Raw genomic sequence first — 22,815 nt, 5'->3', positions numbered from 1 at the left:
ATCTGACATCAGATAATGCCATCCTGGGGAGGATTAGCCATTGTATTTTTATTTTCTTACATTCATTGTTAGTCACACACTGGTGAGACAGTGTCATGAAACAGGTGTCAAAAACATCTAGACAGACTGATTCAAGTTCCAGGGTTGGGAGGTGTGACCTTGGGTTACTTGTTTAATTTTTTCTTAAATTTTAGTTTTATCATTGTCATAGCCAACAATATGTTTCCTATTATAGTAGAGACTATTCTGAGCCTATTTTCTATATTAACTCATTGAGGATTTACAACAACCTAAATATAAATATAAGATATATATTACATATTAATATAATATAAAATAAATATAAATATAATATAAATATAAAACAATTATATTCCTCATTTTACGCATGAGGATTATGGAATGCAGAGAGCTTAAGTCATTCTGAAATCATGTATCTAATAAATGCTAATTCTAAATTTTACACTAGGAAAAAAACATGTTCTTAAAATTCTCTACTCTCTAGTGCCTCTCACTATATTGGTCCAGGTAAACGATGCTGCAGTAACAAAAATCCCCAAATCTTAGTGGCCCAAACCACAAATGATTTTTTCATGTTTTATTCCATATTGGCTAGGACCTCTGTTCAGCTTTGTCTTGATTCTAGGCCTGGGTTGACAAAGCAGCTGCTTTTCAGAGAGCTCACATTTATTATAACAGAGAGAAAAAGAGCTGGAGAGAAGGGTGGAGTAAGGTTTCTTAACCTTGGCACCATTGGCATTTTACTACAAGTAAGTTTTTGTTTGGAGGCCTTATCCTAGCCACTATGGGATGTTTAGCAGCATCCCTGGCATCTACCCACCACCCACTTTTACCCTGCTAGCAGCACCTTGCCTCTAGTTGTGACAACCTAGAATTACAAAATTTCCCTGGGGGGCAACATTATTCCTAGTAGAGAACTCCTGCCTTATACTAAGTTCAGAGACAAGCAATGAAAGTCTGCACCCTGCAATGACAGAAGTCTCATGAACCCACATAATCACAAGCAAACCAGGAAGTACATTTTATAGAAAGACACAAGGGACACCAGAAATATTTACTGAACAGTGCTAGGGATCACCACAGAGGGGGACAATACTGTTTATTTTCTGAATTATGCAGATTAAATGAAACAATGAATTTTAAGTGTCTAAATCAATGTGGACATCTAAGATACTGTGAGGCAGAAGTTAGCAAACTGGGTCTGAATCCATCTATCTGCCCATCTGTTTTTATAAATAAAGTTTTATTGGAATACAGCGCCACACCTGTTTGTTTCCCTATTTTCTATGGCTGCTTTCATGCCACATCGCCCAGCTGAGTAGTTGTAGCAGAGATTGACTGTGTGACTGGCAAAGCCTACATAATTACTATCTGACCCATTATCTGACCCACAAAGGTTGCCAACTCCTTGAAACTTCTGTTTTACAATACAAAATCTTGGGCTGAGCAAAACTGAAAGGTGATGCACATGCTGCTTATATCTCTGTTTCTGGAATATTATAATGCACTTAGAGTGGCACTGTGATCATAATGGACTTAGATTAGTGATGATAGCAGTGTGAACTCAATTTCCACTTGTATCTCTGCCATCGTCATCTCAGGACTCTTAAAGGATTCCCATGCCTATCTCTGCTTATATAACCCAAACCTTGAAATTCCATTTTTAAACTTAAAACACCATTTTTTGGCCTTGACATCCATACAGAAAAGTTCACAGATCATAAATGTACAACTCCAAGAGCTTTCACAAATGGAACGCACCCAAAAGTGTCCTCCTGCTTTTTACTCATTGCTCACAGGTATCTCCCTTCCAAGAGCAATGATACTAACTAACCTAAAAAACCTTTTATATTATGGACAACTTTCAAACACTCAAAAATTAGAGAGAACTATAAAATCAACCCCATTGTTTCTTTCACCAACCTAAAAACTATCAGTATTTTGTCAGTCATATTTCATGTACTCTTTATCTTTCTTCTGTCTCTCCAAATGGATGGATGCATGAATGAATGGATGGATGGGTGGATAGCTGGATGGATGGGTGGATAGATAATGCTATAGAAACAATTATGTCTGTATCCTATCAATTGAATGACCATTTTTATAAGATTTAACTTATGTTTTCTTATGTGTAAATTAGTTATAATAATAGAACCCACATACTCTGTTATAGGGTTATTGAGGATTAGGTGAATTGGTATATCTAAAGCTTTTAAAAGAACAAATATCCAGTAAACATTAACTGTCCTCCTCCTCATCATCATATAATTATGGGGAACTATTACAAGTGTGTCACTGGCATCTCTCCTCTCTAGGTCTATGCTGTGGTGGTAATTGCATCCGTGGTGGGATTTTGTCTGCTGGTGATGCTGTTTCTGCTTAAATTGGCAAGACACTCCAAGTTTGGCATGAAAGGTAAGAAGGGTTATATTTGTTTTACTTCTTATGTGGAATAATTTTTGGCTTATGACTAATGCTAATTACCACTAAAGAAGGAAGTGGCTAGATTTACAATGACTGATTTTTAAGACTGAAAAAATAGCAACAAATATATGATACTACAGATCAAGACTGAGCAAAATAATGTTGATTACTCAGAACTGCCTACTTTCCCATGAGGATGGTTGTCCCAGAAGATACGGAACTGGCTTCTTGAGTATTAAGTGGCTAATGATGAGCTTGGCCTATAAATAGTGCTTGATTTTCCCTTTCGCTTACATAAGGGCAGGCGAGACCTGGTGGCTAGTGTAGTGTGGGCACATGTGCTTTGTGAAGAAAGGTCTTTTCTGCTATACATTTGATTTCCACATCTTTAGTGGCATGCTTTTGGTCTTGTTTTGCTTTTCCAGATTCTAATTATTTGACATTTAAACTATACTGTTGGAAGCAAAATAAGAACAACTGTTGGCAGTACCTGGAGGATCTGTGAATGAATGGCTTTTTTTTGTATGTGGAAAATTCTCAGTGCTGGATTAAAAATTAGAGGCTATATTGCTTAAGAATAGATTATTAATTTCTTTTAGAGACTTGAAAATAAATTTTGGTGGAATGGGTAAATTTGTATCCATGTTTTTGTTATCTAAAAAGTGAAGAGTTTTCATAATTTAAAAGTGTTTGCTCTAAAGTTTAAACTTATACATCGGCCCTTAAGTTATTGTCGTATTTTGTGTCTGAGTGGGAAAGCTGTGAAGACTTACTGGTGTCTAGTTGTGTTGGAGAGCAGGTCTGATAGGTTTTCTTCATCCATGTGGCCAATTTAGTATTACTATTAATGTTGCTTGTCTATTTGAAGGGAATGTTTGAATAGCAGTAAGCTGCCCAGCACACACTGGGCCCTGGGGTAGACCAGATATATTTATGACATTCCTCTTTTAGTTTTGTTGGTGTCTGTGGTTCTGGTTTTTAAATTAGAAATGAAAATGAAGATTATTGGTAAATTCAGGCATAAAACAACAAAAATAAGAAAAAAACAAACCCCAAACTTCTGACTCCCCCTTAACCTGCTGACTCTTGACATTTCTTTAGGACAATAAAAGATCTTTCATTCTCTATCAATAAAGCTTGGGAGAGGCACTATACTACAGTGATTTTAATTCATTCTACAACTGATTCTCAAATGTGACTGGGTGCTAGAAACTCTTATAGGACTTGGGAAGACAGGGATCACTGGGATTCCTCCAGAGATTCATATTAATAGGGTCTGGATGGACCTGTGAGCTGGCATTTCTCGCCGTTTCTAGGGGATACCAGTACTGCTATTACCTAAGCATTCTTGTGTGTGTGTCTCTGTGTGTGTGTACTGGGAATCTAACCCATGGGTGCTTTACCACTGAGCTACATCCCCATCCCTTTTTGATTTTTTTTTTAAATTTTGAGACAGGGTCTTACTGAGTTGCTGAGTGTTTTGCCAAGTTGCTGAGGCTGGTCTCAGCAATCTTCCTGTCTCAGCCTCCTGAATCGCTGGTATTATAGGAATGCACCACTACACCTGGCCTCCTAGCGTTCTCTGAGAATCACTTTTCCATGTCAAAAACATGGGCTACCAGATCTCTCTCTGAGTTTGACAAGGTGTGGGGGAGGGAAACAAAACAAACTCACCCGTTGCTTCCCAGACCTTTTGAAGTCCCAGGGTCTCGAGGCTGTCACTCGGGCTGGACTAGGCAGCTGTCCTCTACACATTGGCTACCTACCATGGCAATTTGTGTTTCTCATTTTCATCAAGTGCTTTCTTTCCTTAGAAGCACTTGGAGTGCATGTCCCCAAGCATCGATTTTACTGGAGAGTATCACATTGTAGCAGTATAGAATATCCTTTCTTAAAGATTTAGTTTGAGATCTTTCATCCCATGGCTTTTTAGTGTGAAGATTAGTCCAGTTCCTTTTGGGAGCTCATTGAAGCTCTGGGAGTCCCTGGAGCAAAATCAAGAAGCCCCTCCTCTTCCTTGGTTTAGGACTACCCCTGACAGAAAAATTATATGTCAACCTCCTACTCTCTGTAGAGCAGCTAGGGAACAGGGAAAAGGTGGATTTTGGTTTTAAAAATGATTGTATTTAATATTGGGATCCTGCTGCTAGGACTGATATTGTATTTTACTTGGATAATTGGGGGGTGATTGCCACTAAAGCACCTATATTTTCTGAGTGTAACCTGAGGATATCCTTAATGAATTGGAAGATAGAGCTTGCTTAACCTTGACACAGAGTTAGCAAATGACTTCCTTGAGGCAGTAACTATTATATCGCATGTTTTTCTCTCTTTCCTAAACAAAATAAAGGTATTTTTAGAAATTTTGTCTCAGAGAGTCATATTCTTGTTTAGAAAAGCTTATTTTTATATTTTTAGCTACATGTCGATCTGTGGCATGATATGAGCAAATTGGGCCTGATCTGAGGTTATTTTTTACAAGTTAGAAGCTGAGTTGATAATCTTTGGGGATCTAGAAATTAGGATGTGGCTTATACAGCCAGTGCAAATGAAACTGCATAAAAAGAGGTATTTAAAAATTAACGTAAATTAATGTACTTTGAATGCTATTAGAGCAAGGATTACCACTGAAAAACGTATGTATTAAAAAGAAAAAAAACATGTAAAAACACTACTGTACTTCCTGAAATAACCAGGCAATATGTCAGTCATGATTTCTGAGTTAGAATAGAATAGATTCATAGCCTTGGCCTGAACTATAAATACTGTGAGAGACCAGCAACTGATGTGCAGATGAGCCGTTCCAGATGTAACTCTTACCCTCATAAGTGTCTTCATGGATATTTTAACCCCTTTATTATTCCCTTATCCTGGAAACAGATTGGGATAGAGGATGACTGTCAGCCCAACCATAGGTGCTCTCAGCTCTTGGCTCATCCCTAGTTATATTAATACATTTACTGTAGCTACAGTCAAATACCTGAAGGTGGATGCTTTATAGAAGAAAGAGCTTTATTTAGCTCACAGGTTTCCAGGCTGAGAGTTCAAACAACATAGTGCCAGCTCTGGTGAAGCATCCCTGTCCTTGCTACATCATGGCAAGAGCTTGTGTGAGAGAAGTCAGATGGTTACAAGCCAGAGAACAAGGAAGGGCAGACTTGCTCTTTTATAACAGCCTTCTCTCACAAGAACTCACTCACTCTGCAAAGCCAATATTATTAATTCCTTTCAAGGGCAGCACCCCAATGATCCAGCACCCTCAACTAGGCTCCACCTCTTGATGCCACCTTCCAACACTACTGCACTGGGGACCGAACTTCCAACATATGAATTTTCAGGGAACAAATCATATCCAATCAATAGCACCAAAATTTGCATAGTTTACCTAGAGAGATAGAAGCCTCAGATTATATTGTTGATTTTGATGAGCCCAGGGCCACACAAACCAGAAACCTCTGAATATCACACTAAAGCTGAATACAGGGCAGCTCGAGCTTTAGAGATTTACCTGAGAACCCAAATATGTTTATGGCATTGCTTCCATACCCAGTGCTCTGTATATTACAAACCAGTACCTTAAATCAGGATTGAGAATACAGCCAGTGGGCTGTGGTATTTTCTTTGGAGATGGGTCCATAACACTGTAAGTGTCATTGGAATTTTTCCTCTGTGGATTCATCATATACAGAGGGCTGATGGTGCAGTCCAGTTTGGGTAGCACTGACTGAGAGTGCTTTGTGGTGACAACACTCATATTTGTCTTTACCCACTGCCCAGCTCAGAGTGAAGAAGTGGGCATCAACTGAACAATTAAAGAATTTTAATTGGCAAATAGCATTTGGAGGATGGGTAACATGAATGTTTGGAGACCATCGGGATTTTTCTAACAGGGAAAATCCTATTTATTTCCTATGATTCAAGATAATTAATGGCTATAGACAAAAGGGCATCTTGTCCAGGCTTTGTTGCAGGGTATGTAGGTTGGGTTTCACATGAGGTTTTGAACAATTATTACTGTTTCAATTTAGAGGATTCACTTTGGCTTTCCATTTTGCATATGAACATATTTAATTTCTACCTCTTTACCTTTGTATAGATGACTTTGGACTGTGTGTCTTTGTCCAGTTCTGAAGTTGGCAGAAATTCCAGATGGTGGCTTATATCTTCCTGTTAAAATAGAATTTATCTTTCACTATTGATTGCTATAGTTTAAGCTTCTTATTGTTAGTGTCCATCTACTAGGCTCCTAACCCTGTTTCAGTAAAGATGTCAAGGGGGAAGAACGTTCCTTGTCCATTTTTCTCTTGCTGACTTCTGTACCTCTACACTGTCCTGTTGATTTTTGGTGGATATTTAGTTACCATAATTGTAGAAGCCCCATATGAAACCTCTCTGTTAGTGTTGTGCCATCTGTACAGAGGTTATTCATATGTGTGTTTAATATGGAGGCATGAAATATGTAGCAGCTCTATCTAAATCTATGTCTATGCCAATACCTCTACATGTAAGCACAACATTTTATTCCTTTTCTTCTCAGGCTGCTTCTGATTTATTTTAATTTTAGTTTTCAGTGATACAGAGTTCAAGGAATGTTGCAGAGTAGCTTTATTGCCAAAGAATAGGCAACCAGGCCTTTGAATGCTCTCAATCCTGCTGCAACCAAGTCTTATGTTTAGCTCTCACATGGCTTCCTGGCTCCCTTTCTTCACTGAAGAAGTACAAGTGCATATGAAGGGGAAATGCGAGCTTCTACAGCCATAAGGGCAGCCAAGTCTTCAAAGATTTCTTCATGCTGGGAGCCTTGCCTGTAGCATTAATGGTGTTCAAGGTTGGAGAGAATACAAAATACAGCAGCATGGAGGGCATTTGGCATGCATCACACTGGTAAAGAGTAGTTTTGGCTATCAGCATAGTGTTACTTGAATTTCCTGAACGGTAACCTACATGTGATATTTCTTCTTTAAATACTGATGCATTTATTGTCTTTCTAGAGTAAAATATCTAAGGGACCCTCAGAAACTCCTACAGAAGGAACTAAAAAGGAAGCCTTTTCTATCACTGTCTTAATAACCTACACAGATTTCCTCTGCAGCCTTCTACCTTGCTCGAAGAATTCTCTGTTTGCATTCATTCCTTCCTGCCCTTTGAGCTTTAAAGATTTCCACTCAGTAATGACTGAAAAGCTACACTGCCTGAGGATGCAGATCCAGGTTTTCTTAACTCCAAACTCCAAGTCCACAATTTAAATTTCTGCTCTTAAAAATGGTCTTCTAGATGTCTTTTAACAACAACCAAAAATCTTGTTAGTTTTAAATAGTCATAAACATAGTGGGGCCAAAGCTAAAGAGGTTGAAGGTTAAAGCCTTTTATATGAGCTGAAAACAATTCTGGAAAGTTTAGGAGGTTGAATTTAACAGATATTTGGATCACTTTTAAAGAGAGGGAAATATGACCAAAAGCCAGAAGCACAGTTGTAGAAACATCTGTAAGGACAAACCACTTTCCATATCCTTCCGGCTTATTTTTTTTTAAAATAACATTAACATTGAAAAGTTATAACACTAACAAATGAATGCATTCTTGTTTTTCAAAATTTCACATAGTTTAGAAATATATAATGTTAAAAATGGAAATTCCCTCTTTTCCCACTACCATTTCTACTCCTAGAAATAACTTTCTTTAACCATCAAGAATACATATATTATGTAAATGATAAAAAATATGGCTTCACTTATTATGCAGATAATCAAACATGTAGCCTCATTTTATGCTCCGTAAAAAAAATTGTAATACCAGTCTCGTTCTGGATTTTGTTCTAAGTTAACAATTTCCTTGTGGATCTTTTTTTGTAGCAATACCTAGGGAAGCTGCTACATTCGATTTAATAGCATTTTCAAGCATTCTGATATCAGAGTAATTGTATTTGTATCTGGCTCTGCCTCTTGCAAGCTATGTGAGCAAGTATCACGTATTTTCTTGCCTCAGTATTTCTTTTCACAATCAAGCAGCGAGTTCATCAGCTTTCCTTGACTGTAACAAAATACTGGAGCTTATAGAAGGATAAGTTTTATTTTGGCTAACAGTTTTAGACATCTCAGTCCCTGCTTGGTTGGCCCCATGGCTTTGGGCCTGTAGTGGTACATCATATTGGGTGTGAGTGGTAGAGTAAAATCACTTATCTTATAGCTGCAAAGTGAAAGAAAATGAAGAGGAAGGGACTAGGGTCCTACTGTTCCCTTCAAGGGCATGTCTTTAATGACCTGACTTGTTTTCACAGGCCCTAATCTTAAAGTTGCCAGCACCTCCCAATAGCACCAAGGTGGGGACCAACTCTTCAACACATATGCCTGTGAGGCACATTCCAGATCCAAACTGTATCAGGCAGTAATAGTACTTACCTCATAGGGTTGTTATGAAGACAAACTATGTTTATGTTTGTGGAGCACCTATAAACATTCTTATTACTTAGTAATTGCTACATAAATACTTACTGTTATTTATTATTTGTGATTTATTTAAAACATTTGGACATTTAAGTTTTTACAAAGTTTCAGAAAAAGTATTTCAAATCATACCTTATATAGATATATAGATATGGGAAAATGGATTGCTGAGGAAAAAAGTGTGTAAATTTTAGATGTGGAACAATTACCTTTCCAATTTAGTCTTTCAGTAACAGTGTAAGAGGTTTATTATTCTCACCCATATTGGATATAATCAGTCATTTATGTTTTTGCCAATTTTGGGTCAAGATGATGTTTTGAAGAATAATAAAGCTAACCTTCTTTATCATGTGAAAAATAAGAAGAAATGTTATTTTATTGTTGATTTATAGATACATGGTGCTTTGCATATATTAATTTTTATTGGTCATGTAGGTTCTCATATTTTCTTACAGTATTTTGACTTTTTAATGGTGTCTTTGGCAGACAAAAAGACATGCCTTCTTATAGAGGCAAATCTGTCCATTTTTTTCATCCAAGTTTTATTTCTTACTGAGGGAGGCCTTTCTTGCCCTAAGGTTATAAACATACTTTTTTAACTTTCCTACTTTTTTCCTGTGTTTTTTTCAACTTAGCTCATTAATCTTTTTATAATTCCTTTTCTCTTTTTTAAATTTGATGTGAAGTACTCCTGTTTTTCAAAGATACACAGAATAAAGAATCTTGAGGGAAATTTAGTGTGACATTTTTCAGGGAGACCAACAATATTATTTTAACTTTATAAATCAGGAAGTCACTAATAAAACAAAAAGAAAATTTGAAGAACTTGTGAATTAATTCATTTTTGTAAAGTAAGTAGGAAGCTTTGTTAGGTCTCTTGTTAATGTGGGAATGTAAACCTTACAAAACAGTATCAGAGAAAATAAGATTTTACAGGAAACCAACTTTTTTTTTTCTCTCTCTCTCTCTCTCTCTTTCTTTCTTTCAGCTTCAAATTGAGCTCAGAGTATATCTTAGGACTTTCTTAGTACAGAATAAAAAATATTCAGATGGAAGAGTATTTTAATAAACTGAAAATATATCTCTAGAAAAGAATTAGCCCAAATGTCTCTTTCCTGTTGTTAGGAGATATTATTAAAAGCTTTTCCCCATATGTTTGTGAGGTGGAAAGTTACTTTCCAAAGTCTCTTAACTTCTTTCATGCCAACATTTGGCTTATGTCTATGTGAAAGCCAAAGATGCTTACTCTTTGCAGCATATAAAAAATGTGTGCAGAACTTAAAAATTGGCCAGAGGAGGGAGGGCCAGACAGAAAGCAAAGGAATCAGCCATTTTTTTCTTTAGCCTTGTAAGAAAGCTTAACTCTTTAAATTTTAACTTTTAATTGACACATAATAATTTTGTATATATTTGCAAGGTATGATGTGACATTTCAACACATGAATGTAGTGTGTAATGATCAAGACGATTGTCATATCTATCACCTCAAACATTTATCATTTCTTTGTGTTAGGAACATTTGAAATACTCTGTTAGATATTTTGAAATATACAATTAACTGTAGTTAATTACTGTGTCAATTACAGCATAGTTACTGTGCTGTGCCTAGGGCATTCTTTCTATCCAGTTGCATCTCTGTACCTGCTAAACATTCTCTCCCCATCCTCTGTTTCCCTACCCTTCCCAGTCTTCTATGAGATCAACTTGTTTAGCTTTGCATCTAAGTAAGAACATGCAGTATTTGTCTATCCATGCCTGACATATTTAACTTAGCACAGTCTCCTCCAGGATCCCCCATGTGGAGGTCAGTGGCATGAACTGCAGCTTTTCGTTGCCTGTCTTATCTGAGCTGTCTCCACAAACCCCATGTGATTGTGTTTGCCTGTAATGTATAGAAAGTTCCTCCAATGCTGAGAAATGAATTTAGTATTTAAAAGCCAGGGAAAACGATCTCTTCTTTAATCCTCCTTAAACCTTGTGGTAAATTCACTCTCACCTTCTCTCATGGATCATAGCATACTTTAAAATGGACTTTCAAAATCGGAAAGTGTACTCATTTTCTTCTTCTTTTCCTCTTAATGTCTCTTTTACCTTTTACTGCTTTTCTTGGTATTTTGTTCTATTTCTCTATGCTTCCTAATTTTTTTTCCTCTCTTATGTTTTTTTCCCCCTCATTCCTAGCATCTAATTTTGGTGGTCGAGCTTCTCAGAATTGATGAAGACAGATAATAACTTTTCTTAAATTCTAACATATGCTTTGAGTTTATCTTACTTTATTTTGGGCAAGAATACTGAATACTATGGGAATAAATTTAGTTCAAAACAACATAGTTGTCACATAGCACTAGGGAACACAGCCTGATTGAATAATTTACCTCCTTTATGTTTTTAATATATTAAGTCTCCTCCTCTAGGAACACATAGAAATTTAATATTGGGGACTTGTAAACCAGACAAGCTTGGGTTCAAATTCTGAATTTCCCATAAGCTAACTATAATTTGGGGCAAAATTTTAAACTCTAAATCTTAATTTCACCTTTGTAGAATGAAGAATAATATTCATGTCTCAGGTGACTGTAATAATTAAATCAGTGCTTGGAATAGTCCCTGGATCTTTGAGCTAATTACGTAAAGAGTGGTTATTTTTCAGTTTTATGTTCTGGCAATACATTGTTAAGGAAAAGAATATGGGAGATTACTGATGGGCTTTATACTAAGTCAGAATTGCAGAAAAAAAACATAGGTAAATATTGTGTATAAGAGTTTCAAAGTTTGACAGTAGAGTTTATAGAAACCATTGTAATCACAGCCTATCTCTACTGCAATGTGTCTTTATAGATGACACTAAATATTCCTAGGTATGGTTTCAAACTTATGGTAATCTCAAGAGGATGTTACTTTTAAGTTATCAACTGCATAGGCATGTATATAAATTTGTTGAAACATGCCATTATTTAAAGGCATTATGTACAAAATTATTGCAAATCCTTAATTTTATTGTCCTTTGAGCAGTTCCTCCGTCTTAACTTGTTTTGGGTTATATGAGAATCCTGTTTTATTGATTGATTTCGTATGCTAGTTTTAGCATTTTCTTTTGAAAGGAGTATTTACTGAAAAAAAAAGGAATGGGAGGAAGTGCAAGTCCCCCAATACCGGTAGTTTAGATCTAGAAACATGAGCTCATGGAAACTTCCAATATGATTGCCTTTTGCATGGAGGAGATTGCAACTGCTAAAAAGATTTCTTGTATACAAAACCAGGCTTTGAATTTGATGTATTTACAGTATGTTAGAGAGGAAAAGAGGGATTCTGGAGAAATTAAATTCTTCCTTTTGCAATGGATTGCCAATTATTGTAACCATAGGCCAGGACACTTATATTTTGTGGGAGAAGCCATTGCTAGGATAGGAGGATGGCAGTGGAAGATGTTTGTTTTTATCAAGACACCAGCAAGGTAGAAAAACATGGGCCTCTTCTGAGATCTTTTGGGAACATTGGTGTTCTGAGGAGAGAGAGAGAGAGAGAGAGAGAGGGAGGGAGGGAGAGAAAGAGAGCACTGCAGTGACCCGGTCTCATTCAGACTCTTTTACGTCTTTAGTAAGATATTAATACCATGAATGGAAGGCAGAAAAATCATGTCAGTCCCAGCTGGTGACGGTGTAAGGAAGGAAGGGGACAGGAGTTCATGGTGGGAGTGGGTGGGAGGGAAGAATGCTGAGAATGAGGTGGAGTTTCTATTTACAGTTGTCAACTTCCATAGTTCTGGCAAGACTTGAACCACCTTCAACCACTGAACTGAGCCTTTCCCACACTTACTTCCTGGACCATCTGTAAAAGAAAATTGTGTGAAGATTAGAAATAACAGTTCAGGACTCAAAAATCCTCTGAGAGTGCCCTCCAGCTTTAATATCTACTGCTCTGTTACAAAATTACTCAACATAATCTCATATTCATCAGGCACTTCTGATGATATTTTTATTATTATTTTGATGTGTAATGATACAGTCTATTTTTTCTTCCCCTATGGAGCCTCAATGTCCTTACTGTTCACATATGAAACATTGTGTTTATAGGGACAACACTAAATTTTTCTGGACATAGTTTTGAACTCGTGGTTATCTCGAGAAGATACTGCCTATATGTTATAAACAGAAGCCACTTCTTATTTAGTTGACATTCCCAGTGACTGTTTACTATTAACTTGCATGTCATATGAGTCCTGGGAATGATACCTTTGACATCCCAGCCTGAGAGTAAAGCAGGGCGGCCCTGTCTTAGCTATCTCTTCCTGGAATGCTGCTGTGGGTTTCAGGGAGCAGTACAACAGCTGGGATGTTTCCTGAATCTTCCAGTTAGACTTTCCAGCATGACCTTGTCATTTTGTTTGAAATAAATTTTTGGAATATTAGATTTATCCATCTTGAATGCCATGCATTTGATAGCCCAGAATAATTAACTTCTGTATGATTTACATGTAACCTTTCCTCTTTGAATATGGTAAATTTCAAGGTGATTTTAAAAGTACATTTATATGTATATCCCATAATGATTTATCCTTCACATCATATCTGATTTCTCTTGTGAGGTTGTGGTGAAAGAATTGGTAAAATTCCAACTGGTTAAGGAATTGGGAAAATGACTAGGATTGGTATTGAAAATGATCATGTACATATGTCAGGCAAAGAACCATAAGAGATGTGGCTTTATTTTTTATAGTTTGAAAAATATATTTTTAGCCCCTTTTGCAGGACATTAATCTCCTATCATTCCAGGCAAACTTGAATGATTGTGGGTACACAATGTTCAAAACTCCCTGTCAATTCAGAGTCTTTCACTTTTCTCTCCATTTCCTCTGGTTGCATTTCTTTTTCTGGTCAGTGGTGAAGAAGGCACTCAGAGTTGATAAAGTGCTGCATCCTAGGGAGGGGACACATATGTGAGTTGGTGGCTATTTCTGTATGCTGGTAATGGTTCATCTCTCCACTTACCTGTCCTTGGCCACCAGTCTGTGCAAGTCACAGGTATAGCATCTTACAATCCTCACCAAGTTCTGCCACCTTCATGTCTCTCTGCAAGGATATCCTTGTAGCTTTGGGGACACAGAAGATGTTATGAGGCTAGCTGCAGCCTTCTCTGCTTATACACTCTATGAAGTACTCCCTGCTTTATTGCTCTCCTGGTCTTACAGGCTTGGGATTGCTGTGTCCTTGGGATTGTTGTGTCCTTGGAATTGCTGTGGCTTCTTGGCCACCTTTTCAGGTCTTCCCAGGAAGCTGGGCTCAGGATTCTTCTTTTGAATCTCTAACCCTTACTTGAAGTTATATGTTTCACACACTTGAGCAGGGGATAGGTGCTAGTGGTCTTCCTGCCTGTATCTAACTTTTTTGTCTCCCCTTGAATTCTCTTCCTTTTTCCTATAGGGACAGAAGGAATGTGGAAAAGTGGTTTTGCCTGATTTTATCATCTTCCAAATAATTTTCATCATGCATGTGGATCTCATTTTTTTCTTCTACTTTTTATTTTGAAATTTACAACAATAAAAGTTGAAAGAATATTGACAGTGAATCCAGCATTCAGACTCATCCTGAAATGAAAAATGTTCAAATTTTCAAATGAAAAATGCTCAAAAAACAAGCATTTTGTTGTTGGAAAATAAGTTTATCACATGTCCTTTTACTCCTCAGTTTTCTAACATAAAGTTTTTCCTAAAACTAAGGACATAATATCTCCTGAAAGGACACCATAGCATTATTATTGCATTCAGGAAAATTGAAATAGTTCCACTATAACTGATATTACCTTATCTTTGGATTTCCCCAGTATTCAGAAAGGTGTTTTATGGCTATTTATATTTTAAACCAAGATCAACTCAGAGTTAATGCACTGCATTTAGTCGTTAGGTTTCTTTAGTCCCTTTCAGTTTAAAATGCTACCTCCATTTTTTTTTTCCTTCCTGATATTGACTTTGTAAAGAATCCAGGTAGTTGTCCTGCAGAGTGTCCCTCATTCTGGCTCTGTCCCTTGGACTTTTTCCTTGTGGTATTTATTCTTTAACTAGTCATTTATCTTCTGTATTTCCTGTAAACTGGAATTCATTTCCAAAAATATGATTAAATTCAAATGAAACACTTTTGGAAGATGAATTTCACAGAGAATGCCATGCACTTTCAGTATAAGTGGTTTACTTTTAAAATGTGGGGACCACCAGATCTTTTCTTGGCTAATGGAAGTTTTTCTTTGGAATTGGTAGGCACATTTGAAGGTGATATTTGATATCCAACAAATATTCTGTTTTTTCCAAGACTTGAATCTAATGAGCTTAGCATTCACCTCTGATTCTTTTCTACAGGGTAATTTCTAAGGGTTGAAGAATGATGTTTTTCTAATCCAGTCATTCCTTCTGCATACCAGTCATCTTTTTTTTTTAATCATTCTAACCTTTCTTCCCTTTCTTTTGAGTTCTGCCTTGATAACCCTTACTTAAGGCAATAGATGTTTTGGTATCCAGTTGTCTGCATTAGGGGGAAATCATGGGGTAATAGGAAAAAGTTATAGGTACAATGTTACCTTATAAAAAATCTTATTTTGTTATAAAATTGTAATAGATCTAAATGCTCTTTGTATTCCCTCCTGCATTTTCTAGTTATTGGTAGAACTAAATAAAGTGAGAGGTGGAAACAAGCTGAAGAATCATCCAAAGCCTTTATTTCATAAATGAAGACATTGGTGACCAGCACACTTGAGAATCCTGCCTGAAATCGCCTGGTTTATGGCAGGTCCAGGATTAGAACCAGGCCTTATACTCTGGCTTTAATGTTTTATGCTCTGAAACCAAGAAAAGCTCACAGTAGAACTTCTTTTCCATGTCATGTTTGCTGACATCATTAGTATCTGTTGTCACTGGATGATGCTGTTTCTCAGAGATGGGGACACGGAAGACATGTGATAGCAAGAAGGCTTTAGGAGATACCCAGGGATTAACATTTTTAATATATTTATTTTAATGTCTATTTGGAAAAAAATATAATTGGCCTGTAATACTCTAGATTTAAATTCTTTTAACTTAGTGTAAGTTAAAATAAAAAAATATATATAAAGCCAAAGATTTTATTTCATCTTAAGAAAAAGAAAGATTATTTGAATAAGTCTGATCTAGGGTACTGGAAATTTAATACTGGACAGAGCTAAGTTTCTACCTCATGGAGTTCATACTCTAGGGGAAGGGAGAGAGAAAAACTATAAGAAGTACAGAGGTCATCCACAGATGATAGTGAGTGCTGGGAATAAAAGTGAAGCAGGGCAAACAGGACAGTGGATGTTTTGCTGTTTTGAATTAGTTTTAAAAGATATCCCTGATAAGATGATATTTAAGCCAAGAGTTGAAGGAAGTGAGGGAGGGACATGCAGATGTCCCAGAAAAGAGCGTTCCAAACTGAAGGAAAAGCAAATACATGGGTAGAGGACTGGATCAACCTGTGCATATCCAAGGAGCAGCCAAGGCCCAAGTGTCTGGAGCAGGGTGGGTGGGGCAGAACAGTAAAAAGGAGTGGAGAGGGTCAGGAACTCAGTCTTGGGAGACATAGCCTTTAGCTTCTCTGAGTGAGGGGTAATGGTACAAGGTACTTGGATAAGGCAAAACCTGTGAGTGTGTCTAGAAAGAGCCAAATGTGGGAAACACTACTATACTCATGCATTAAATGAATTGCCAATTACAAAGGGTGACTGCAGGGAAAGAGATCTCTGGGGGACATACACAAGTGTGGAGGAAAGTGCCAGCATTTGAAAACTCTAATGACGTCCTTTTAGAATGGGCAATGGCATGGTGGGAATTATTCTAGTTTTCCTCATCATGATGGGTAAACATTTAAGTAATATCCTGGACTTCATGTGCTGCTTCATTCAGACTGGAAAGACAAGGTAAACTAAAATGTGAAGGCTGAAAGATTTTGAGGCCATGCATTTCAGAGAGGCAGAGAAGCCTAGAATTCCTACTTACTATCCTTCTGACCAGTTACTAATAGCACTTTGCCACCTTGATCTGAATTAGTTTTTATTAAATCACTATTGGTGGTGGTGGAGAGATATCTAATTATTTTATAACCATATTTCCTTAAATATCTTTTTCTGTCTCTATGTTTAACCACCTTCTTATTTTCTCTGTTTTGGAAAATATTTGATTGACTGTCACCTTTAAGGGATCTTCTATACTCTTCCCCCCTATTTCCCTGTACTAATTATCTCTGTCCTCTGGCGTTGGGTAGTGTAGAATAACATCCTCTTCATCCTTTTCTTATAATACCTGGAAATTTTGGTTCTTCCCAAGACTTCATTACTCTCATGAAGAACTTTCCTCTGTATGAACTGTTGGGTAGTATGTATGTATCCTATGTGTTTTGTTACCCACTACTAATATTCTTAATTATAATCAAATTGAAATAAACCAACTCACATAATGCCAGTGAAAAACAAACATATTTGACAAGAGATATCTGTATTTCTGTACTGAAAATATAAAAATGGAAAACAATGGCCATAATTTTGGATAATCCCATTCACTGGAATGAATTATTGTTTTTTTCATATTTTATTGATACATTGTAAGTCTACATAATGGTAGGATTTGTTGGTACATATTTGTACATGCACACAATATAATTTGGCAATAGCATTCCCCAGTATTTCCCCTTTCCCTTCATTCTTCCCACTGATGCTCCCTTTCCTCTGTGCTACTGATATCCTTTTGGTTTTCCTGAAATCCCTTTACTTTCTTTTCCTTTTTTCTCTCTAGCTCCCGATATGGCCTGGATTTTTTAAAATTAACTATAGTGGTTTGGGTTTGGCTTCTCAGTTATCTATTTCATATCTTATAAGAAGTATCATATTCCTATCAATTCCAAAGGCTCCTAACCACAAAACAATGCATGGTAAAGTAGCAGAGAATTATAATCACAGTCTAAATTTTTAGGATTCAAATATGCCAAGTCTAAGTGGCTTTGTCTTGTCCTATCATTTGAACACTGATTTTAGCATGTTTCTCTTTGAAATGATAACTCATTACAGATATTTTTTTAATTGTTGTGATTGTTGAGCATTTTCTTTTGAGGAAGATATTGAGTAATTCTTAAGCTAATTCCTCTCCTCCTCTCCCCTCTGTAGGTATTTTCCATTCATCTCTGGAGCCCTACAGAGTTACAGAGTCCCTGAAATGAAAATAGCCCCTGACCCTTGTGGTAGTCATTTTGGTTATTTTCCATTTATTTATTTAAAGTTGGAACTCATATCTATGTTCAAAAACCTGAGATGGCTATTAATCATCAGTGTTATCTCTCTGTTGGGCTTTCCAGAAATTCTTCATGACTTTCATTTTAATGTGTCTAGTTATAGAGTGTTTGTAGATGGAAAGGAAACCAAAGCTGGATAGTAGTTAAAGTAATAAAAACGGATTTTATTGCAATAGGAGAAAAGAGACCTCTGTATAGAATTAGGCTCAACTCAGAATACAAGTGGGATTTTATAGCCAAGAAGCAGAGCAAGGAATGGGGTTGGTGGATCAGTGGATGGAAAATTACTAAGACAAAGGACTAAGGGTAAGGGGCATTTTAGATAAACCAATCTAACAGGATTCTTGCTGAAAATATGTTAGGGTGATCAAACATTGCCATAAGGAGAGTGGAGAAGGAGGAATATGGAGGGTGATCATATTGGAGGATATGGGATTTTGGCTAAACTAAAACTGGACAATTGCAAATGAATATGGAAGTCTAAAAGTCAGTCCTAGTCAAAACACAATTCATGGGTGCCTGAATAAAGTTTGATCAGTGAGAGAATCATTGTCATAGTGTATAATCTACTGGTCAAGTTCTAGTCTTCCAGATGTGTTGACATAATTGCCTCAAATTATGAATTGCCAAATTATAAAAATTATTGGAAAATTTAAAAAGCAGTGTATGGAACCATTTATGACCACAACAAATTAATTGCATGTGTTATTTTAAAATTATTCTGATATCTCAAATTTCTATATTTCATTTATAATAGAATAGTAATTAATTCTCAGGTGACCTCATGACTCAGTCTAGTTACCCAATTGACAGTTTCCATAGAGTCTCTGAGTAATAAGCTGAAGTCTTAAAATCAGCATTCCCCTTCTATATAGATAAGAATGTAGAAGTTTAAGAAATCATATTTTTTTTAAATTGCAAAAATTTACTTGAGTAAAGGGGAAACTTGAATTTCTGTGCTGTAGATCTATGTCAACCAGATGCGTAGATGATACAACTCAATTTAAATAGCATTCCAGAATCTCTATGTGGTGTGGTTGACTAAATGAATATGCATATGTTAAAAAGCCAAGGAATTATTGCTGCTTTACTTGAGCCCTTTCTGAGTTGTTTCATTCTGAGTAGGGTGTGTGCCCTCCATTAGCAAATGGTACAACTTTCTTCTGCAGAGAACCACAACTGTAATAGGTTAAAGAGCTCATTTTTTGATGCCTAAAGGCAACTTCCAAAATTGAATTTTATACTCCTAGGAAATATTGACTTCAAACAGTTCTTTATAAATCACCAAAAGAAAAAAAAACAAATTGATTTATAGTCAAGTGCACATCATTTGGTGATGAGAAAACTCTAAGGACCTCAAGAAAGAGGCCACACAGACATGTTCCATGACATTTCCTTGATTCCTGTTGCAGATGTTGTCAGTGCTCTGCTCAGCTGTCCTTAAACTCCCTATAACAGTCTTGTGTGCTCACTCTGGCTTCTGCTTAGATTTGTTCCTAAGGTGCTAGCAATGGAATCCTCTTTAGAGGGCTAGCTTTGACCTAGTGGAGCTCACACCTCATCTCACCCCATGTGCTCATGGGCGCGCGCGCGCACACACACACACACACACACACACACACACACACACCACAGAGCTGAAAGTGGCTGGAGTTTAGTACCTACCACTCCTCACCAATCTTTTGCCAATGAATGATAAAAGGAGTCTGAAAGTTTATTCCCTTTTCTCGAGGCTGGCCAAACTCATGTTATAATTTATAAATCATCTGTAGGATCTCTGGGATAATTTACATGCCATAGGTCCCTGCAGGATCAGGCTGAGGCTGGAACCTGAAATTTCAGCCTTGCTTGGCTTCTTCCTTTTCCTGATTTCCCCTCTCCTGGGAGACCTTCTTTAATAAATCACTTACCAAGTGTACTTCTCTCTGGGTTTACTTGGGAGGAACTGACCTAAGACAATGATGTAGCTCTAAGAAATTAAATATGTTACTGGATGCTTTTTATCAATATCTCCAAAACTATTTTCATCTCTCATTTTCTAATTTGGGCTCTATATGTGCAAGTGATGTATCTTAGAATTTAATTTGAAAATTTAAGTGAGTTATGGATAAGAGTTGACATTTATTAAAGGGGGTCACTGTGTACCAGATCTTTGACTCATTTTTCTTAATAATCTTGTGTTTTGAGGATGAGTTAATTGAAACTCAGAGAAATTTATTAATATGCCCTAGCCACAGACCCAGTAATTGGTTGGAACCACAATTGAAGTCCACATCTTTCTGGTTTTAATACTTTGACTCTTTCAACCTGAGAACAGGGTATTAAAATGTCTATTTTTAGAGCTGTCAAAAAGGCACTCCAACATCCAAGTTTATGACTTAACTAAAATTGGGGGAGACTATCTCATTATTAAAAGATAAAATACATAATAATACACCACTTAATTTCCCACAGTGAGAATGATTGAAAATAATTTCTAATAAGTGCTTCGGTCAAGTCATATCAATTTGTTGCATATAGAGAGATCTTTGCCCAATTTTTGACATAATCATAATTCCATAGAAACATGAAATCATTCAGAAGTTGACAACAGAACCAGATATTAGGAATGTGATTTGGGAGCAGGAGATGAAAGATTCTCTCTTGGCCTTTCCCTGAGGTGGTCACACTTAGTCCTATGACCATATTGCACTATGATAATGTTAAGACATATTGTACTATGATACTGTTAAGAAAGTGACTTTCTCAATCCCTAAAGGGACCAGTATGTCTTGGGAGCCTTATCTCATAGATGTTGTCAGTCTGTTCTGTAGAGAGATCCTTAAGGGAATAATGAAAAGGTAATGGTCATCTAAGTAGAATTCAATAAGCCCCCCTGATTGGATTATTCACAGCTGACACCAGACAACACATGTGAGAAGTTCAGCAAGCACACATGAAACTCTACCAGAGACAATTGAATGTGATGTGGTCAGCATTTATTGCAGACCATTTCTTTGCCTGGCTATTTCTTACTTATCTCTTTAAGATGAAGCTCAGGCATCATCTCCTCCAGGAAGCCTTCTCTGATCCCCACAAAATTGACCAAATCCCTTTCTGGTAGAGTTCTATGACTGTGAGTGATCATCCAGAGACACGCTTAGCCTATCACCTTGAAAAGATAGGTTTGCCTGTTAGTCATCCTGTGCACGGAAAAGCTCCTTGAGGTCAACAATCCTGTTCTGTTATTTCTCTGTCCCAGTATTTAGTATGGTGTAAGACACAGAGTTAACCTCTATAAACATTTTTTTGGACTGAGCTGAACCATGAAGACAGATGACTGATAAACGTGATTTACTCCTTTAAGTTCCTTCTACATCATTCAAGTGGCTTGGAAAGAAAAACTACTGAAGGATTTAGAGGGGCAGTGGAGATATTTGGTCAGACTCTTGGAACAAGGAAGTCTGGAAGAGAGGAATGAGGGTTATGGCTGGGAGAAGTCTGGTAGCATATACCATTTGAGGGTCACCTATGGAAATAATGTAAGAGGTGAGAATTTGATGGAGGAGAACTGGGAAAGAACATCTTTCTGGAATGATAAAGAATCTTTCTTTCTTTTTCTTTTTTTTTTTTTAATTTGAGGCAAGATAGAGTATCCTCTACTATCTTCTTTCTCTGTGACTCAACCTTTTTGAATTTCATTGTTTTATTGGCTTTATCTGTGAAATGGGCATACTAGTACCAACTTCAGGGAGGACTTCTAAGGATTACATGAAGATTAACAAGAAAGTGTCCAGAACTTTACATGTTTCATAAGTTTCATAAAGCTTACGTCAAAGGTAATATGCAATAGAAGGCTTGTAACAGTGGATATGTGTCCATTTGTTTGTTCCTCCAATGAACATGTGTCTATATAATGTGCCAGACACAGAGAATAAATATGTGTATATCATTACTTACCTCTGGAAGTCTAGAGGATTGACACCTCTGCAGGTGTTATGACAGTAGGTAATGTAAAAAGTCCTGGCAGAAGAGGGGATGATTTATTCTTTCTAGAAGAATCAGCCCTCAAGTGGGATCTGAAAGGATGAACAGGAGTTGACCACATGGATAGGTGGAGAAGGAGGTACAGTTACCTGCCAAGCCTAGAGACTTATGTTGGGGTAGTTTGAATATAAGTAGAAGACAGTGGCAGAGGATTATGATGGAAACAGAAGCAAGGGCCTACCCTGGTGTGAGGTTTGGAAGACATCCTGAGAGCCCAGCAGAGCTACTGCATTTACAGTCTGAAAGAGTCAAATGGAGAGGGTTAGAATAACTAAATGTGAAGAACGATCATGTTTATGTTGATTTCTTGGCTCATGCCAAAGGCTTTTTTACTATCTTCCTGAATCTGGTATTAAAGTTGGAAGTGATTAATAAAGCTGTTCATTTGAGTAATAACACCATTACTATTTTTTAAATCTAGTTTCATGACTTTCATATTGTTTTAATGAACTGTAAATCCTTGCATGGTCATGCTTATTAAGTTACTAACCTGGAATCCACTCACTCCTTCAACAATTATTATTTTGAGCACTTGCTGTGGGTCAACTGTCTCTGGACCCTGAGGACAGATAGAGTCCCTGCCCTGTGGAGCCTCCTTTGCAATAAGGGAGATGGAAGAG

General features: G+C 36.9%; 1 protein-coding gene across 7 annotated transcripts in view; it reads left to right on the top strand.

The window, feature by feature from the left end:
• Ntrk2 (neurotrophic receptor tyrosine kinase 2) overlaps window positions 1-22,815 on the top strand; it is a 362,470-nt gene that overhangs the window by 75,685 nt on the left and 263,970 nt on the right. For all 7 annotated transcript variants that reach the window (XM_058573106.1, XM_058573107.1, XM_058573105.1 and 4 more), the window contains one exon: window positions 2,337-2,436. In XM_058573106.1, coding sequence (XP_058429089.1) covers window positions 2,337-2,436 — 100 coding nt within the window. The remainder of the gene's footprint in view (window positions 1-2,336; window positions 2,437-22,815) is intronic.

This window comes from Marmota monax, unplaced genomic scaffold (genome assembly GCF_021218885.2).
Source record: "Marmota monax isolate L192 unplaced genomic scaffold, Marmota_monax_Labrador192_F-V1.1 WCK01_AAM20220418_F8-fsc00265, whole genome shotgun sequence".
NCBI classification, from domain to species: Eukaryota; Metazoa; Chordata; class Mammalia; order Rodentia; family Sciuridae; genus Marmota; species Marmota monax.
This window is presented reverse-complemented; position numbering and strand designations above follow the sequence as displayed.